The following is a 15889-nucleotide window of genomic DNA, read 5'->3' on the forward strand; positions in this document are numbered from 1 at the left end:
TAGATAATAAATCTGCTATCATTTTGTTTCGCATTAAAGATAATGAGATAATGCAACATTTTCCAAACTTAAACAGTGTTGTGAACTAATATTGACACGTTTGTGATGGAAGAAGTATTCCGCTTTTAAAGTCCTGCATTAAAAACAAAGAACTACAAAAGTATAAACACAAAAATATCAGCCCATATATATTACAGAATAAATATAGTGCAGTATAAACTAGCATGGAATGGAAATACCAAAAGGAAACTACTATTAAGTATCTTAAATTATTACAGTACTCGAGTACATGTACTTAGTTACATTCCACCACTGTCTAATTGTCAGAAAGAATTGCTATAGAAGTTCGTATTTTTCACATATTAAGCTAATCTTAAATTGTTATGAAATAAGTTGAACTAATTGTAATGTGATTGTGTCGTGTATGGAATATATTAACCCAATTATATTATATTACTTATTCTATATCCTTTTGCAAAAGAAAAGAAAGCGACATAAATTCCAGTATGAAGGCGCCACCTGCTGACAGAACATCGACATTGCTCTGTGCGCGTTCACGACGCACGCGACGCACGTTGCGATTCCCCCAAACAAGGAAGACTCTAGTCCCGCCCCATCCCTTGTTTGGAGGCGTCATGCTGCGCTAACGTCAAGATATCGTTCAACCAGCAGCGATAACTTATTGAGTATGGCGTCCAGGGATCCTGTACCCAGATGTGACATCTAAATCAGATGATAAAAGAGGTAAGATGATAAATAAATGGTGTCGGGAAATCTGTGCGGCATACAGTCAGTATACACACCTCTACCTTTATATAATACTCTTTTGGACTTTGCAGAATATCCATCCCAATATTGTCTGAATATAAACCGTAACATGTCCTTTGATTTGATTAATCTATCTTTTCGGTGCAGTGTCGCTTGTATAGAGATGCAACGTGTATTAGTGCGTTAAAAGGGCATTTGCTGTGGTGTTTGTGTTGAATGCATGAAATCATTAGTGAGACATGGCTGCGATTTTTAATAATTCAATTTATTATTATTATTGACAACATAACGTATTTGATTGCCACATGTTTTAATTAACATTAAAAAAAGTTTTAAACAAATAATAATAAAAAACAACAGAGAAGATTCAATATTAATTTCGAAAAATATTTTCAACTGAATTGTATTCCTATTTTAATTTCAAAATGTTTTATTAATCTGAGATGGAAACTTATTTTTATTGTATCATTTTTTTGCCGATGAAAATAAAAAGAAAAAAATGTAATGAAAAAGAAAAAGAAGATAGGATGAGACACTAAGAAACAGCGTTTGGTAATAAATCAGGAAAGCTCCTGAAGAGTGTGTTTTATGACACATTTGTAATAAGTATCATTGTTACTCCACATTTAACAGACACATGGTGGTATTTGCATGATATGACTTTGGTAAAGTGGACATTTGCATCCTTAATAAAACCATCACAAAGCCAGATGTTGCAGACTGGGCTCCTGACTGTAACACTAAATGTAAACACTGTGTTTTATTTGTGATGGAGGGGGTGGAGAGCAGCCCTGAACCTGAAGATGAGGCGCCTGTCACGAAGACAAGCCCTGAGCTTGGTGAGGGAGCTGGACGCCTTCCCCAAAGTGTCCGACAGCTACGTGGAGACCTCGGCCTCCGGGGGAACAGGTGTGCCACTCCTCTGAGGACGGAAACACGGCAAACACGGCAAAGACATCAGAACGGTAACCGATCTGTCTCATCCACAGTGTCGCTGATCGCTTTCGGCGCCATGGCACTTCTGGCTATCTTCGAATTCTTTGTCTATAGAGACACTTGGATGAAGTATGAATATGAAGTTGACAAGGATTTTTCCAGGTACTCATCGCACAAAGCATTTCCCGAAAATGAACGTGGTTGTACGAACTTTTATTATTCTCCCTCTTCTCTTTCGTCATTTGCAGCAAATTGAGGATAAACATCGACATTACAGTTGCCATGCAATGCCAGCGTGAGTATCTCACGCAGATGAATTGCTCATCAAAGTACATTACAGACGTACATATGTGTCAGTTGCATGCACGTTATGTCTGTGATTGCAGACATTGGAGCAGATATTCTGGACCTGGCTGAGACCATGATCACGTCCAGCGGCCTCCAGTACGAACCGGTGGGGGAAGCACGTCTCCAAACATTAAGTCATTTTTTTATCCCCAGCTTTTAAAGGTGTTGCTTTACACAACTGCATGTCTTCTCTTTGTACGTTTGTTTAGGTTATTTTTGAACTGACTGCACAACAGAGACTGTGGCAAAGGTGAGCCGTCATAAAATCATGCATGGGAGATATTGAATCAACAGGATGTCTGCAGGTCTTGTAGCGTCTGAAAGGATGTCATCTAAATGGAAGGCTTCAGTGTCGATAGATATAGTGTTTTATATCTTAAATTCAGTTTGAAATGTTGCACTTTTCTTTCTTGCAGGATATGAAACCACGCTATCCTCCTTTTTCACAGCTACTTTTATTCCCCTTTTTTATGTGACTAAGTTGGTTGAATTTTGCATTCTAATTATCATTTAAAAGTCCTTAAAGGGGAAGTTCTGATTCTTTGAAGTCGGTTTGGATGAATACTTATCCATAGATGGCGGTCGGCTCGCCCCCAGTTTGGAGTATTAGACAAGAGTACGGGCACGGCAACAAAGCAACATATGGTTATACACGGGGGCAACACAACAGAAAGGCTCACCTTAAAGCATCTGTTTAAGTGTATGTACGCTATATTTTTTAATATTTTCACAGCTTGACCTTGCCGTCAGACAGCCCTTTCCACCGGGGAATTGAAGCCATATGCTCTCTTCAAAGACACCAGACTCCTTTGACAAAAATGGTCTGCCGCTGCCTCGCTGGTCGGTTAGTCTGTTTGTGTTATTGGGGGACTTTGTTGTTTTAAATGGTTGGTTTGGATTCACCAACGTTTAACAATAACACAAGCAAGCAAACCTTCAGGGATAATACACTATCTATCTATATGCAACCCCACTCCTAAAAATATGAACTATAACTTTAAAGGTGTCGCCTATTTGAAGTGTGCCTCAAAAAACTGGAATAGTTGCGTGTCTACGGTCCAGATGCAGTTCATCTACAAGTGTAGCTTTGTCTTTGCTTGCTTTTTTCGGTCCCCAGGACGTTGATTCTCATACAGAACAGGCTGAGAGAAGAACATGCCCTTCAGGAAGTCCTTTACAAATCTCTCCTCAAAGGAGGTCCCACGGCTCTGCCCCCACGGTCAGTTCAACAAAAGCCAAACAAAGTTTTGTTCTCCACACAGAATAATTTCCTGGAGAAATTATGCAGCCTGTCAAATGATGTGCTTAATTGTTGTGTGTGTGTGTGTGTGTGTGTGTGTGTGTGTGTGTGTGTGTGTGTGTGTGTGTGTGTGTGTGTAGGGAGGATGCCTCTATAGAGCCATTCAATGCTTGTAGGGTAAACGGGCACGTCTACGTCAACAAGGTGGCAGGAAACCTGCACATCACCGTGGGAAAGTATGAAATCAGAGGCTGGCAGATAATTACTAGAGGTCGTCCAGGAATATATAATAAATATGAAAAATTGCCATCACTATATCGAGCTATTGTTGACTCCAGTCCTCTAATGCTTCTTTTGTCTTGTCCAGGCCCATTCACCATCCTCAAGGTCATGCCCACATTGCAGCTTTTGTGAGCCACAAGAGTAGGTCACTGCTTTTGTAATTATGCTTGCATATGTTTTCTTTGGCTTGTGTTTTAATATGCTACTCATGGTGCACAATAAAAACAACTATAACTGCTAAATATTAAGAAAAAAAGTGACAACAGACATCTTTCTCATATATATATATATTATTAATCACTCTGTTTTCTACCTCATGACTGAATAGTGCAGGGTACATTTTTTCCAGGTTCCCCTAGAGTGATTCTCCTCGGCATTGATTGAACCTGAGCTCCCTCTTATCTTTGCATCACAGCGTACAACTTCTCCCATCGAATGGACCATTTATCTTTTGGGGAGGAGATACCGGGCATCATCAATCCTCTGGACGGCACAGAGAAAATCACCTTCAACAGTGAGCTACTGCTACGTTTCAAGAGAAAAGCAATACTAATACGTTTAAGTACTTTTTAATTTTTTAATTTATTTTATACACTTTATCCACTTTATTCTATTTCTACTCCGTCTGTATATATAATATTCTTCTTGTTTTTACTCTTTTATCTTATTTCTGTTATTATACTACTTGTTTTTTACTTATTACTGTGAGCAATGCTGCTGTACTCCTGTAATTTCCCCACTGAGGGACTAATAAAGGATTATCTTATCTTATCTTATCTTATCTTAAAAGAGAGGATAAAACACATTAATGATGCGTTGAGACTTTTACTGAGTCATGAGTTGACTCAAACTGCCCTTAGCTTACCTTGCATGACCACAGCTAACTAGGTATACATGGAAAGAGGTCCTCTGTGGGTTGGTTCATTTCATTGTGTGCTTCTTTGCTATATTTTTCCTTCTTGAAATTGGTGTAAAAACCTAAATGATTCATATTTTTCCACACTTTGATCTGTTTTGTCACAGATAACCAGATGTTCCAGTACTTCATCACAGTGGTTCCAACCAGACTGAATACGTACAAGATATCTGCAGACACACACCAGTTTTCTGTGACCGAGCGGGTGAGTGAAAAGAGGAGGGACGGAGCGCTTCAGAGAAACCTGGGATAGCGCTGACCACCGTGCATGTGTGTAACCACCGTGCATGTGTGTAACCACCGTGCATGTGTGTTTGCAAGGAGCGGGCGATAAACCATGCAGCGGGCAGTCACGGCGTCTCAGGCATCTTCGTCAAGTACGACACCTGCGCTCTGATGGTGACGGTCAGCGAGCAGCATATGCCGCTGTGGCAGTTCCTGGTGCGACTGTGCGGCATCATCGGGGGTATATTCTCCACGACAGGTGTGTCTGGTTTCACCTGCGATCACAATTATCATTTATATATGACAGTACAGATTAAAACTGACGCATAGGAAGACAAAACATAGGTAGAGAAATGGCGGCTTCTGGACTTTTAAATTCAAAGTCCAGTGTTTCACCTAGTGTGAGTTCATCTATTCGTCGCCATGTGTTCCTCTCTTAAAGGCATGCTCCATGGGCTTGTTGGCTTCTGCTTTGACCTTATCGGCTGTCGCCTTAAACTTGGAGTCTACAGGCCCAGAGAGGTGAGTCTTTACCACACAGTCTATGGCGTTTACATTCAAACACAGGTGTCCTCGAGCAAAGGAAAATCCAAAGGAATAGTCTCCCCGTCTCTTTGTGACCATTAAGCAGATCTAATAGACTTACCTGTACTGGCTCTATTTTAGGATGAGCAGCTACACGACCAGATGAACAATCTCAACAATCACCAGACTCCTTTGTTGGCCGACGATGTCCCTCAGGAGTAGCTGCTTTCAGGCTTTTGGCCATCGTCAAACGTCATAATACGTCATAAAATTGTGTTTTTTTTCTACTGAGAAAGGTAAAGCTGTCTGTTGAACACTGTGGTGTCTACTTTAAAAATAGTAAAGTTCACATCAGCTCATTGTGCGAAGACTACATCTACAAATGCAGGCATACTTGTGTTTTTAACATTTCCTTTCTGTGATGGGTTTGTTACTTTAGAAATGTTGTACGCTTTCTGTTAGCTTTCTGTATAATAGCACATAATACAGATTTCCTGGTTGTAAAATTTGAAAATTCACAAATAAAAAGCGGTGTTCCCCCCGCCACCCCTCCCCAAAAGCATGAATGTGTGGAACATTTAAATCTTCTTCGAAATCACAAAAAGATGAGGATGGTTTTCAAATACTTGGATCTCTAAGATGATAAACATTAAATTATGCTAGTCAAATATAGAGAGGATGACACAAATGTAGTATTGGTGTCAATACTAAAAATACATTTTGTGCATCACAGACCAGACCAGTGTTCAGATAATCGTTAGCTTGATATTGCTTGATCTGAAGCCTAAAGCCTGCTCAAGAGAATACAATTAAGACTATATATATATATATATATATATATATATATATATATATATATATATATACATCCAGCACTGCATCAATGTTTAAAGGGCACTCCAGGGATTTAGTATTGTACTTTTGAAGGAAAGAGTATTTATCTATGAAAAAAGCAGCAGAGGCCAAAACATCATAACTTTTAGTCCTTGGTATAATTGAGTTCCAAAAACGCTACATCCTACATTTCCGACAATGCAACTAGACAGCATCTTTTGTTTGAGCCTCTCTGCATGGTTAATGCCCATGGCTTACAAACTCCACCAGTTCAAGAAATAATCTCTTTCTGGTCATTTTTCTCCTCTCGGCAGCTGTATAACCAGCAATAGAAAAGAAACAACCTTGATTCATTTAAAAGGCCAAAAGTACCAGTGGCTGGTACATTTAACGTTTTTGTAAAGAAACTACATGGTGGATAGAGATTTCATTGACTGCGGCACACTTGCGCTTTTCCCCCTCTAGTTTATTTCAGTGTTGTCGAGCAGACTTCGAATGAAGTGTTGACAGTGCAGGGTCATAAAGGTGGTTAAACATTTTGTAAAGGACAGCAGAAAGTATAAGATGAAGTCCTTGGTCCTTAGGTGTCGCTGTTGTTGGTTACGTACAGTAACCGGAGCTCCAGCCTGCCAAAGACAGCACTTTGTTGAGCAAAACTCGTTCCACGACACAACAACAATAACTGACAAAACCACGTCATCATACAGGCCTCGTACAACTGCAGACATTTTGGTTCCTTATCCCCCGCTGAAATTAGGAGGAACGTTACCACGATTACACCACAAACATGGGCTTTGCATAAACATTTATTTAGTTCTTTCCCTTTTTCCTCCCACATAGACTCATAACTGTTACGTAGTTGTATTCTGTCAAGAGTCATGCCACATACAATACTGTACACAGTTTTCTCATTTGTTTAGTACAAATCAGACTTGCCTGTCACACTTTTGGTAAACCCAGCAGGAAGCTCTGTGGTGTAGTCCTGTGAAGACCCTCACCAAGCAAAGATCAACAGTCAAATACAATTTTTGGTAGTCTATAAGAATAAGATGTCGTTCAACTATTTACAGATATTCCAAACTAGGTTGAAGGACGTGATACCAGAAGGGCTTTTAATCCCTCTTTTATAACCTAGCACTTTTGTGATTTAGGTCCAGACTAACATACAGGTCAGAGTACCCTCGAAGTAAGGTTTGACCAACCTCAAGGCTTCATACTTGGTCCTCTACTTTTCCCAAAAGTCTTCTGTTCAGCAGAATTTTTACGGTTATGCAGATGACACTTGAATTTTGCAATACATTCTTACGATTGCTCCACGCTCGGTCCGGTTTACCAGCTGTCGAAAGCAGTTTGAAGAAGCTAAAATGATCTTTTCTTGGTGTAATTGAACACAGTAGACTTGCTGCCTTGACTTCTTATTACCACTGGGGGGATTTTCTTTCTTTCTCAGCTATATTCAACAAACCCTATGACCTCATCAGTATCCAGAGGCCTGCCTCAAGAACTAAGATACATCTTAAGTCAATAGTGCCTTCATCTTCACATTTATTTAAGTACACAGTGTGCTGCTATCTGCTGGGTGCCCTGATGGCTCCTTCCCTGCTGCAGTTTGTGCTTCATCCATTAGCATTACGTTTGAGTCAATTTCTCAGGTAAAAAAAGAGCTAGGTATCCATCTTTCAGGTGACCCGACTGCCCTATTCAACTAAATTGCCAGCTTTAAGCTTCGTCCCCCAACCTCACAAACCTACAATCTTGGATATTTGACAGCGCTAATATTGAACTGGACTTGGACTTACTACATTAGCATTGGACCTTTTAAAATGCCATTGATGTTTTTGGCATGTCCAACGGCTACAACTTAATATAATTTGTAATACTTTTTTTCCCCACCTATGGCTCCTTTTTCACCCCCAGCCGAAAGCCTTTTGAGGTTCTGGGGAGTTTGTCTTCTTAGAAAACGTTGGCTTGGTTGGGAAATGTTGGGAGACATTGTACCGTATGGGATACTGGGCTATACAAATAAACTTGACTCCGATGTTCTCTTATTTATATATAATACACTGCCAAGGTCTACCACAGATATCCGACTATAGTGCCTTTGACCCAAGTATAAATATGTAAAAGTAGTAAACTTAGTTATAGTACAAACTGCTGTACAAACAGGCAAAAAGTGGATGACCATTCAAACAAACATGGTTTATGTTCAAAGACATACTGACATTATTGTTTGTGATATCAAAGAAGTGACCACCTCGACAGCAGGAAGGATGGCAGATCTGTATGTTTCTGTAGTGATACTGTTGTCTTGTGTGGTCAGAATTTAGCTTTAATACGAGTCTCCATCTGTGGATTGGCCACAGGTTCGTTTGGGGTGTAATCTTAAAAAGGCAGTAGATACACTTAATGCAAGACAAGACAGATAGCCAAATCACCTGCGTATTAAAAAGAGGAGTTGGATATCCCCAACAGTAGAAAACAGAAATCGTCCTCCAGTCGAAGCACTGCCCGTATTTCAAGTATGAAACAAAAATCATCACAAGGCAAGGCAATGTACCGAGATTCAAGAGGATGGAAATGACGACATGGGAAAAGACAATGGGAGTCACACGAAAGGCTTTTTTGTTGCATATATAATTGGCCACGTTGAGAAGAAAAAGGTAGGTACAAAATGAATGACGACACTTTTTTTTCGGGACGGGTTCTGGTGACCGAACGGTGCGGGTGACGACGACGGATTTAAAAAACTAAACACATTAATTCATGGCTACCTCCGATCTTCCCTCCGAGTGCTTCACACAGCTGCAGCCTCCCACCCGTGGAGAGCCCCCAGCTAATCCGCACATGAGGGAGGATTTGGAGTGTCCGTAGTGGACAGTCAGAGTCTCAGATGCTGCATCCCGCTGACGGCTGAAGGCGAGGACCGCCGTCTCTGGTTTGAGGCTCGGAGGAAGACTCAGTTGGTTATGGTGCTGGATGCGCGGAAGTAGGAGAGGAACTTGAAACAGAGGTTGACCACAAAGTACCAGATGTTTCTGGCCATCTGGGAGCGAGCGATAAACACCCTCCAGATGAAGACGACCAACAGGGTGTTGAAGGTGTAGCGGATGTTCCTCAATCTGGGAAAGTGAGGAGGAGGAAACAGATGATTATATACAACATTAAAAACAGCATGGAGATGTACATGCGAATACGCACCTTATGAATACAATATGTTTGCGCTTACTGTGAATTAGCATTTTTTTCCCATGCGTTTCAAAAACACTTTTCTGTTATAGTCATGTTGAGTGGCTGAAGCTGTTATTTCTCCTGTTTCTTACATGCAACATCAACACTATCAGTGCCTTCATGAGGTAGTTTTGTAAAAAAATCTCATTTGATGCTCTTAAATAATTTTAAAATGTTTTTTAGTTGACTTTTTGTTAAACTCTTTCTTGCCTCTTAAAAGAAAAGGTTAGGTTTGAGGATTATCTCAAACCTAAAAGGACAACATTCAATGTTCCATCAAAAATAACAAGAAAGCGCATGTTATTCATTCCAAGACATAAATGGGTAATACAGAGACGGCAATGAATTATATTCATAAAAAACAACTTTTAACGCTGCGATCCCTGTTATTTACTAAGGAAAGAGAGATTGATGGATTAACCACCTCCTGTTGTATTTATGCAGCATTCTCTTGTTGACTTACTTCCTCAGATGCTGCCTGGCTGCAGGAATGTCGGACATGTCTTCATTCAGGACGTACTTCTTGGTGCCGATGCAATAGTTCTCAATGTACTCGGGCCAGTTCAGCTGGCGCACATCAAAGTTAAATGTCTGTTAGAAGATAGAAAAGATGGTTGGGAGGCCGTCGAGACGAAGGCAAAACTCAAAGCTACGGTTTTATTTGTAAAATACATTTTAAATTCCACTTTCCCTCACTAGATGGAGCAATAGACTCTGTAAAAATAATAAGCTGGAGAAATAGGAGAGGTAATATTTTATACACTGATTGCGTACTCAACCATATTAGGATTAAATAGAACTTCAGTGGTGGATGAAGAGCCACACAATATATATACTTTTAAGCACAGTCATTATCAGTACAATGCACGTATGAGTGTGTGTAAGTACTCATTTAGGCATTTACCAACAATAAATACAATATTGTGTTTAATCAACATGGAGACAATTTTTACTTTTTTATTTACAGTAGTGGAAGAAGTACTCGTAAAACTGAATTCCAAATGTTACTCAATTAAATGTATACAAGTATTATCCACAAAATGTACTTTAATTATCCTAAGTAAAAGTACCCATTATGCAGAATAGCTCCTCAAAAATGTGTTATTTATCGAATATTTTAAATGTAATTATTAAAGTATTCCTTCTTGTTCTAGATTACCGGTTCTCTGTTTTTTATCACTAATAAATACATGTAAATACATCAATGTATAGCCACTTCTAGATACTTTGTATACCAGTAATCTACATGTAGTGCTGCATCACACATGTTTTTATATAAAAAGTAACCACTAACTTTAACTGTCAAATAAATGCAGCGGAATAAAAAGTACAATATTTGCCTGAGATGAAGTAGAAAATAAGTATAAAGTAGCATAAATGAAATACTCAAGTACAATGTAGTCTGTCAAATGTGTACTTAATTACAGTGCTTGAGTAAATGTACGTAGTTACATTCCACCACTGACTACTGGGTAGTTTATTCTACAGCAAATAATAATGCACTTTGTATGAAAAACCTTAATATGCAAAGTTACTGGTCCTGTAGTACAGTAAAAAGTACAATATTTCCCTGTGGCATTAACTGAAAATACAGTACAAGTATCTCAAAACTGTACTCAAGTACAATACTATCCTGCCGTCTGATGTAACCTGCATGAGACGGCTAAGAAGGGATTGATGACAACCACTCAGATACTGTCAGATGAAGCAAACATTGTTCAGACTGGATCAAACGGGTAGAAAACGTAGCCCAAAACCGGCAATATGTACTGTGTACTATGTGTACTATGCGTACCTTCTTGTCCTCGGGGGTGAGCTGGCTCAGCAGCATGCTCATGTTCTCAGAGTTCCACTCCCAGTCCTGGCTGCTGAAATACTCCAGCAGTCCGATGGCCTTGTGCAGACGATTGAAGATGCGCATCATCCTTAAACGAGAGTGGAGTCAGAGGTTACACGACACGCACTCGGACTCCTCGGTAGATTTAAAGCATTGACGGACAGCCGCGAGTCTTACTGCGGCTTTTGTCCAGAGAGACGCAGGACGAGGTCGTAGATGAGGGCAGGGAACTTGTGGCTGACCAGGATCCAGTACTGGTTGATCAGGTAGTTGGAGGTGATGTTGGCGTTGGGCCTTCGGAAAGCTTGATCCAGCGGGTTCCTCTTGAAGGACGACATGACATGGTGCTCTGCAAAATAAGGCAATGGTTTAGGGGATTCATTAGACAGCAACATACAGTATTTATCTCTGGAAGGCAAATAGAAAATTAGAGATTTCTAATAAATACTTGTTCCAGCATGTGCATCTCACATATTACTGTTGAATTTTAATCACGTAGCTCAGCACCTTGAAGGCTCTTTTTAGGGTAGAACACACACGTTACATCTGCAGTACAATAAGATACTTTAAACCTCTGTGTCCTGATGCAAAATGCCAGGCTTGTATGAAAATATAAAATATTGAAAATAATACCAATAAGTGATAACATTTTTTAAATGTTGGTATGAGGACATATGTCATTCCTGGCTTTTTTTCCTCCAATTAATTAAATATGTTTAAAGAATATTTTATTTTGCAGTGGATAGGACATTTTCATCCAGGTCGTTCGATTGGGATACAAAAAAAAAGGAAATTCTTCAGCGGTAAGATTTCAAGATCTCCAATTATCAAAATGTTTGGAAAATCAAATGCTCAGCTCTGTGACTTGAATGCAATGGGGGCACAAACTAGGGAGAGCCTTGCTTTGAAAATCAGCGGAAATGTGAATAAAAAATGTCCTTTAAAGCAACTGAAAACAGTCTGAATTGTCAACATCCCCTGACCAGGAACAATGAAATGGGTAACACAAAAATCCCAATTTCTATACACGGATCTTGACTCATACAACTACTCCTCCTACTCCTCCTCCTCCTCCTCATCCTCCTCCTCCTCCTCCTCCGCATCCCAGAATCCACGAGCAGCCATCCACAGACACAGCGAGCAGCCATGTGACCTCAGACATTACATCACACACAGCACGCCAACTAGGCCCTGCACCATTCGTTTCCATGGAAACACATATGTAAGGGTTGCAGGGGCCGAGCGATGACCAGATCCGTGCTGACAGCCAGCTGTGGCCCGGACCCTCGCAGCCTGGAGTATCGCCACTAACCTTGAGCTGACCCCAACAATTATTTGCAAGCGACAAGGAGCTAGATCTTCACTTGTTTTTGAATAATATTTCATAAATAGAAGAAAAACTTCTGTCCGAGGGGGCATCTATTGTTTTTTTTCCTCATTGTGTTTTGTGCTTAATTTCTACTTCTAATTTGGGCCAGTTTAGATAAGAGTACAGGATTCCTCTTTTATAACTGAGACCTAATCCTTCCACGAGCCATCTGGTAGCAATTTCCTCGGTGAAGGGAGCATGTTTGTTAATCTGAGAGGAAATGGGGTTAGAGGGTCAATCGTCATGCTGCCAGCGCCCGACATCCACAGCTATCTAATCCCAATGTATCTCATGACCGTTGGGATGGAAACAATGAGACCTTTCACTCTTCATGTGGAACCTCAGTTATGACAGGCCATTAAAGCTCTGAGCACCTGCACCAATTTATATCAACTGCATCAAAGCACATCTTGAAAAAAAACAAAAAAACATTGAAGTATGATTTAAATGTCTATAATCTCACATAAGTGTATAACTATCTTGAACATGTGATTACAGACATGTGATTAATACTTTGTATTTATGCATCTATGAATAATTCTGTTGATTACAGTTGCTCCTGTTTCTTTGAGCTACCATTGAATGTAGCATCAGCTAAGTAGCACAACACACACACGTTTTATGAAAACTAACGTTATCTTGCCTCTTCAAAACTGTTAAAGGAAATTATCAAATGTTACATTAAAATACCCCCCGCAAAAAGCTCATGTGATCTTGTTGGTAAAGCAGAAAAAAAAGGGTTTCTTTTATTTAAAATTGAAACCCTGTCAAGAAAAAGCTAATACATCCAGAACCTGCTTATGTATGAAAGTGAAAACCATGCGACACCCTCCAAATGTTAAATCCATCTTCCGTCTCTTTCCAGCAGGTGGCAGACACTCTCCACAAGACCACAAACAAGTTTAAAAAGGACATTATGTCACAGCTATGGAGTATTGATTTGAGATGATGGGGCCGACAATATTGTGGGATGCGAGCAGACGCAGACAAAACAGCTCTCCAAATATCCGCCTGCAGTGACGGGTTTATTTTACCTTTAAGCAAGACGACAAACAATGCACCTACCGATCTCTCCCCAGTGGAACGGGTTGATGCCGCCGGACGTGCAGTTGTACACCAGAGCCGTTTTAGGTCTGCAAGGCGTGGGAGAAGAAGGTCATAATAAAGCCAATAACAACACATATTAGTCTTTGTTTTCTTGGCTGTATGAGTATCGAGTTATACAAATGTAGTACAATAAAAAGGTGCAACGGTGATTCTTGAATGCATATTACTCTGAGACAACACATGCAGACTGTTAAAAGAGTGCTAACAAGATACTGAATATACATTTAGGCTGAAAAATGGAGGGATAACTAAACCTTTTAATAAACTTTCCAATGCAGAGTCGATACTTAACTTTCATTTTTCTGTTTTTCTGTCTTCCTTCTGAAAAAAAGGTACAGGTTGATAAACAATGTTATGATCAGTTGGTGATGTTGATGCATTATTACATTTGTGAGATATGATCAATTATTTTCCTTTATAAAATACAGTAATTTAGGTCTCACGGCTCAATGTTTTTATTTATTAGTATTTTTCCCATTTCTGTCTGGGTGAATAACTTTTAGCATCTTCCAATCTAAAGTGCCTTAAACTTGCATTCTGTCTATTGGCCAGCAGGGGGCGACTCCTCTGGTTGCAAAAATATGTCACATTGTATAGAAGTCTATGAGAAAATGCCCCAACTACTCACTTGATTTATTACCTCAGTAAACATTGTAAACATGAGTTTATGGTCTCTTCAATACAGCGTGATGTTCATTTAGTAAATTATGGTCACATTTAGATTACAATTGACCATAAAACAGGGTATGCTTTAGGGCGGGGCTACCTCGTGATTGATGGGTCGCTACCATGCCGTTGTCCAGTATAGTAGTTGTCCCTGTTTTCTTTTTTCAACTTGAACCTTTTCATGGAAGTTATTTGTAACATTTTGCTCATTTAATTTAAAAATGTCGATGGCCAAAAACCAAGATGGCGACGGCCAAAAGGATGACCTTAAAGCTTCAAAACAGCAGTCCACAAACCAATGGGTTTAACCCTAAGTCACGTTGATTTAGACTTATTTACTTTTTCCTCACGTCTTTTATTACTTGAAACTTTAAGTAATAAAAGGTGTTTGTTAAACTGTTTTCTGTTGGAAAACAGTGACGACAGCTTTCTACTCGGCTGAAGAGTGTGTGTCTCAAGATTCCTCTACCAGACACACACGCACACGCATGCACACACACACACACACACACACACACACTCAACATAATTATATCTACATATATATTCTGCAGATTATAAATTCTGAACAAAAGAAAGAATATGATCAGGTAAAGATTCAAGATACTTGACTGTGTATTTATGCATGAACAGACAAGTATAAAAAAGGATTTAAAGGATAAGTTCACAATTTTTGTGAACATTGAAACTGGTTTTGCTCGCAGTAACCAGCAGCCTTCTTGTTCACACTGACCATTAAAAGATTTATTACCAGTGTGTTTCAAGTGCAAGTGACCAAAGACCCCAGGGCGTGGCACTAACCTGCATTCAGCGGTGTACCAGCCTGCAGCCAGTGTGAGGTTGATGACCACGTCCACGGGGATGAGGTCCGCCACCGCGTCGTTGTTGGCTCTCATGGTCCGCAGGATCCCCTTTCCAGCCTGATCCCAGACGCACACACTTGTATCACACGTGCACGTGTGTTTAAAAGCTTTGAGGTTTAAGAGTAACACTTACAGCGATGAAGACTCCACTCGGCCCGTTGAAGTTGTCGATCCAACCCTGAGGCGCAAAGGCAGAGAAAACGTGTCAATCCAAACCATATACGACATTAAGATTATGGATCCTGACAGCAACACATATGTGGCTATTAAGCGTTTATGAGCTCGGGATCAGCCGCTCTGGGATTTGTTACTTCCTGTGGTGGGAGAACAAGGGACGCTGGGAAGCACTGATTGTTGACTTCAATTAGAGAGCATTAAAATAGATGAAACCACTGGTTATAGACTGCTGCAGTTTCCAACGTGTGGGGGTCGAGGCTTGTCCGGAGTCTAATAATACGCTGTGAGGCCGATAAAGAGCACATGTGATCATGCCAGAGGTGTTTTTAGCAGCACCACAGTGTGAGGATGGCCTCATGCCCGGCTAAAATGACGGCTATATCTTTGAATTTATGTTTTTGCATCATTTATACGTTGGTTAGATGATCAACATCTGGGTAAATGAAGTCACAAACTGACATAACTAAATGCATATTGTGGTTGAACACACACCACAACACAAACATATAAATAGGCAGCCCCATCCCCCCCTCCCCATTCCCAAACGCCTCACAGCGCCTACTGGCAC

At 40.2% G+C, this 15889-nt stretch overlaps 2 protein-coding genes across 7 annotated transcripts in view; one reads left to right on the forward strand and one right to left on the reverse strand.

Moving 5' to 3' along the window:
- Positions 1-683: 683 nt before the first annotated feature.
- Positions 684-5643, forward strand: LOC117726263 (endoplasmic reticulum-Golgi intermediate compartment protein 2-like). The gene is made up of 14 exons (XM_034526442.1): positions 684-744; positions 1544-1677; positions 1758-1866; positions 1953-1999; positions 2091-2158; positions 2262-2302; positions 3170-3271; positions 3433-3528; positions 3660-3715; positions 3990-4088; positions 4598-4695; positions 4812-4974; positions 5158-5237; positions 5382-5643. Exons 2-14 carry the CDS (start codon positions 1572-1574, stop codon positions 5460-5462), a joined length of 1146 nt encoding a protein of 381 aa, XP_034382333.1. The 5' UTR covers positions 684-744; positions 1544-1571; the 3' UTR covers positions 5463-5643.
- Positions 5644-6864: 1221 nt separating this feature from the next.
- Positions 6865-15889, reverse strand: part of si:dkey-97m3.1 (fatty acyl-CoA reductase 1) — a 40630-nt gene continuing 31605 nt past the window's right edge. For 4 of the 6 annotated variants that reach the window (XM_034526562.1, XM_034526557.1, XM_034526560.1 and 1 more), the window contains 8 exons: positions 15278-15322; positions 15083-15201; positions 13907-13936; positions 13574-13641; positions 11317-11488; positions 11098-11227; positions 9766-9893; positions 6865-9193 (listed from right to left, as the gene is read on the reverse strand). In XM_034526562.1, coding sequence (XP_034382453.1) covers positions 9031-9193; positions 9766-9893; positions 11098-11227; positions 11317-11488; positions 13574-13641; positions 13907-13936; positions 15083-15201; positions 15278-15322 — 855 coding nt within the window. In that variant the 3' untranslated portion in view covers positions 6865-9030. The remainder of the gene's footprint in view (positions 9194-9765; positions 9894-11097; positions 11228-11316; positions 11489-13573; positions 13642-13906; positions 13937-15082; positions 15202-15277; positions 15323-15889) is intronic. The other 2 variants (XM_034526558.1, XM_034526559.1) reach the window with 2 other exon arrangements.

The sequence above is a fragment of the Cyclopterus lumpus genome, chromosome 23 (genome assembly GCF_009769545.1).
Source record: "Cyclopterus lumpus isolate fCycLum1 chromosome 23, fCycLum1.pri, whole genome shotgun sequence".
Taxonomy (NCBI): Eukaryota; Metazoa; Chordata; class Actinopteri; order Perciformes; family Cyclopteridae; genus Cyclopterus; species Cyclopterus lumpus.

Coding starts and splice junctions, on each gene's coding strand:
- LOC117726263 (XM_034526442.1), top strand. CDS start 1,572: ATGAGGCGCCTGTCACGAAGACAAGCCCTGAGCTTGGTGAGGGAGCTG. Junction 1,678..1,757: donor CTCGGCCTCCGGGGGAACAG/GTGTGCCACTCC, acceptor TCTCATCCACAG/TGTCGCTGATCGCTTTCGGC. Junction 5,238..5,381: donor GAGTCTACAGGCCCAGAGAG/GTGAGTCTTTAC, acceptor GCTCTATTTTAG/GATGAGCAGCTACACGACCA.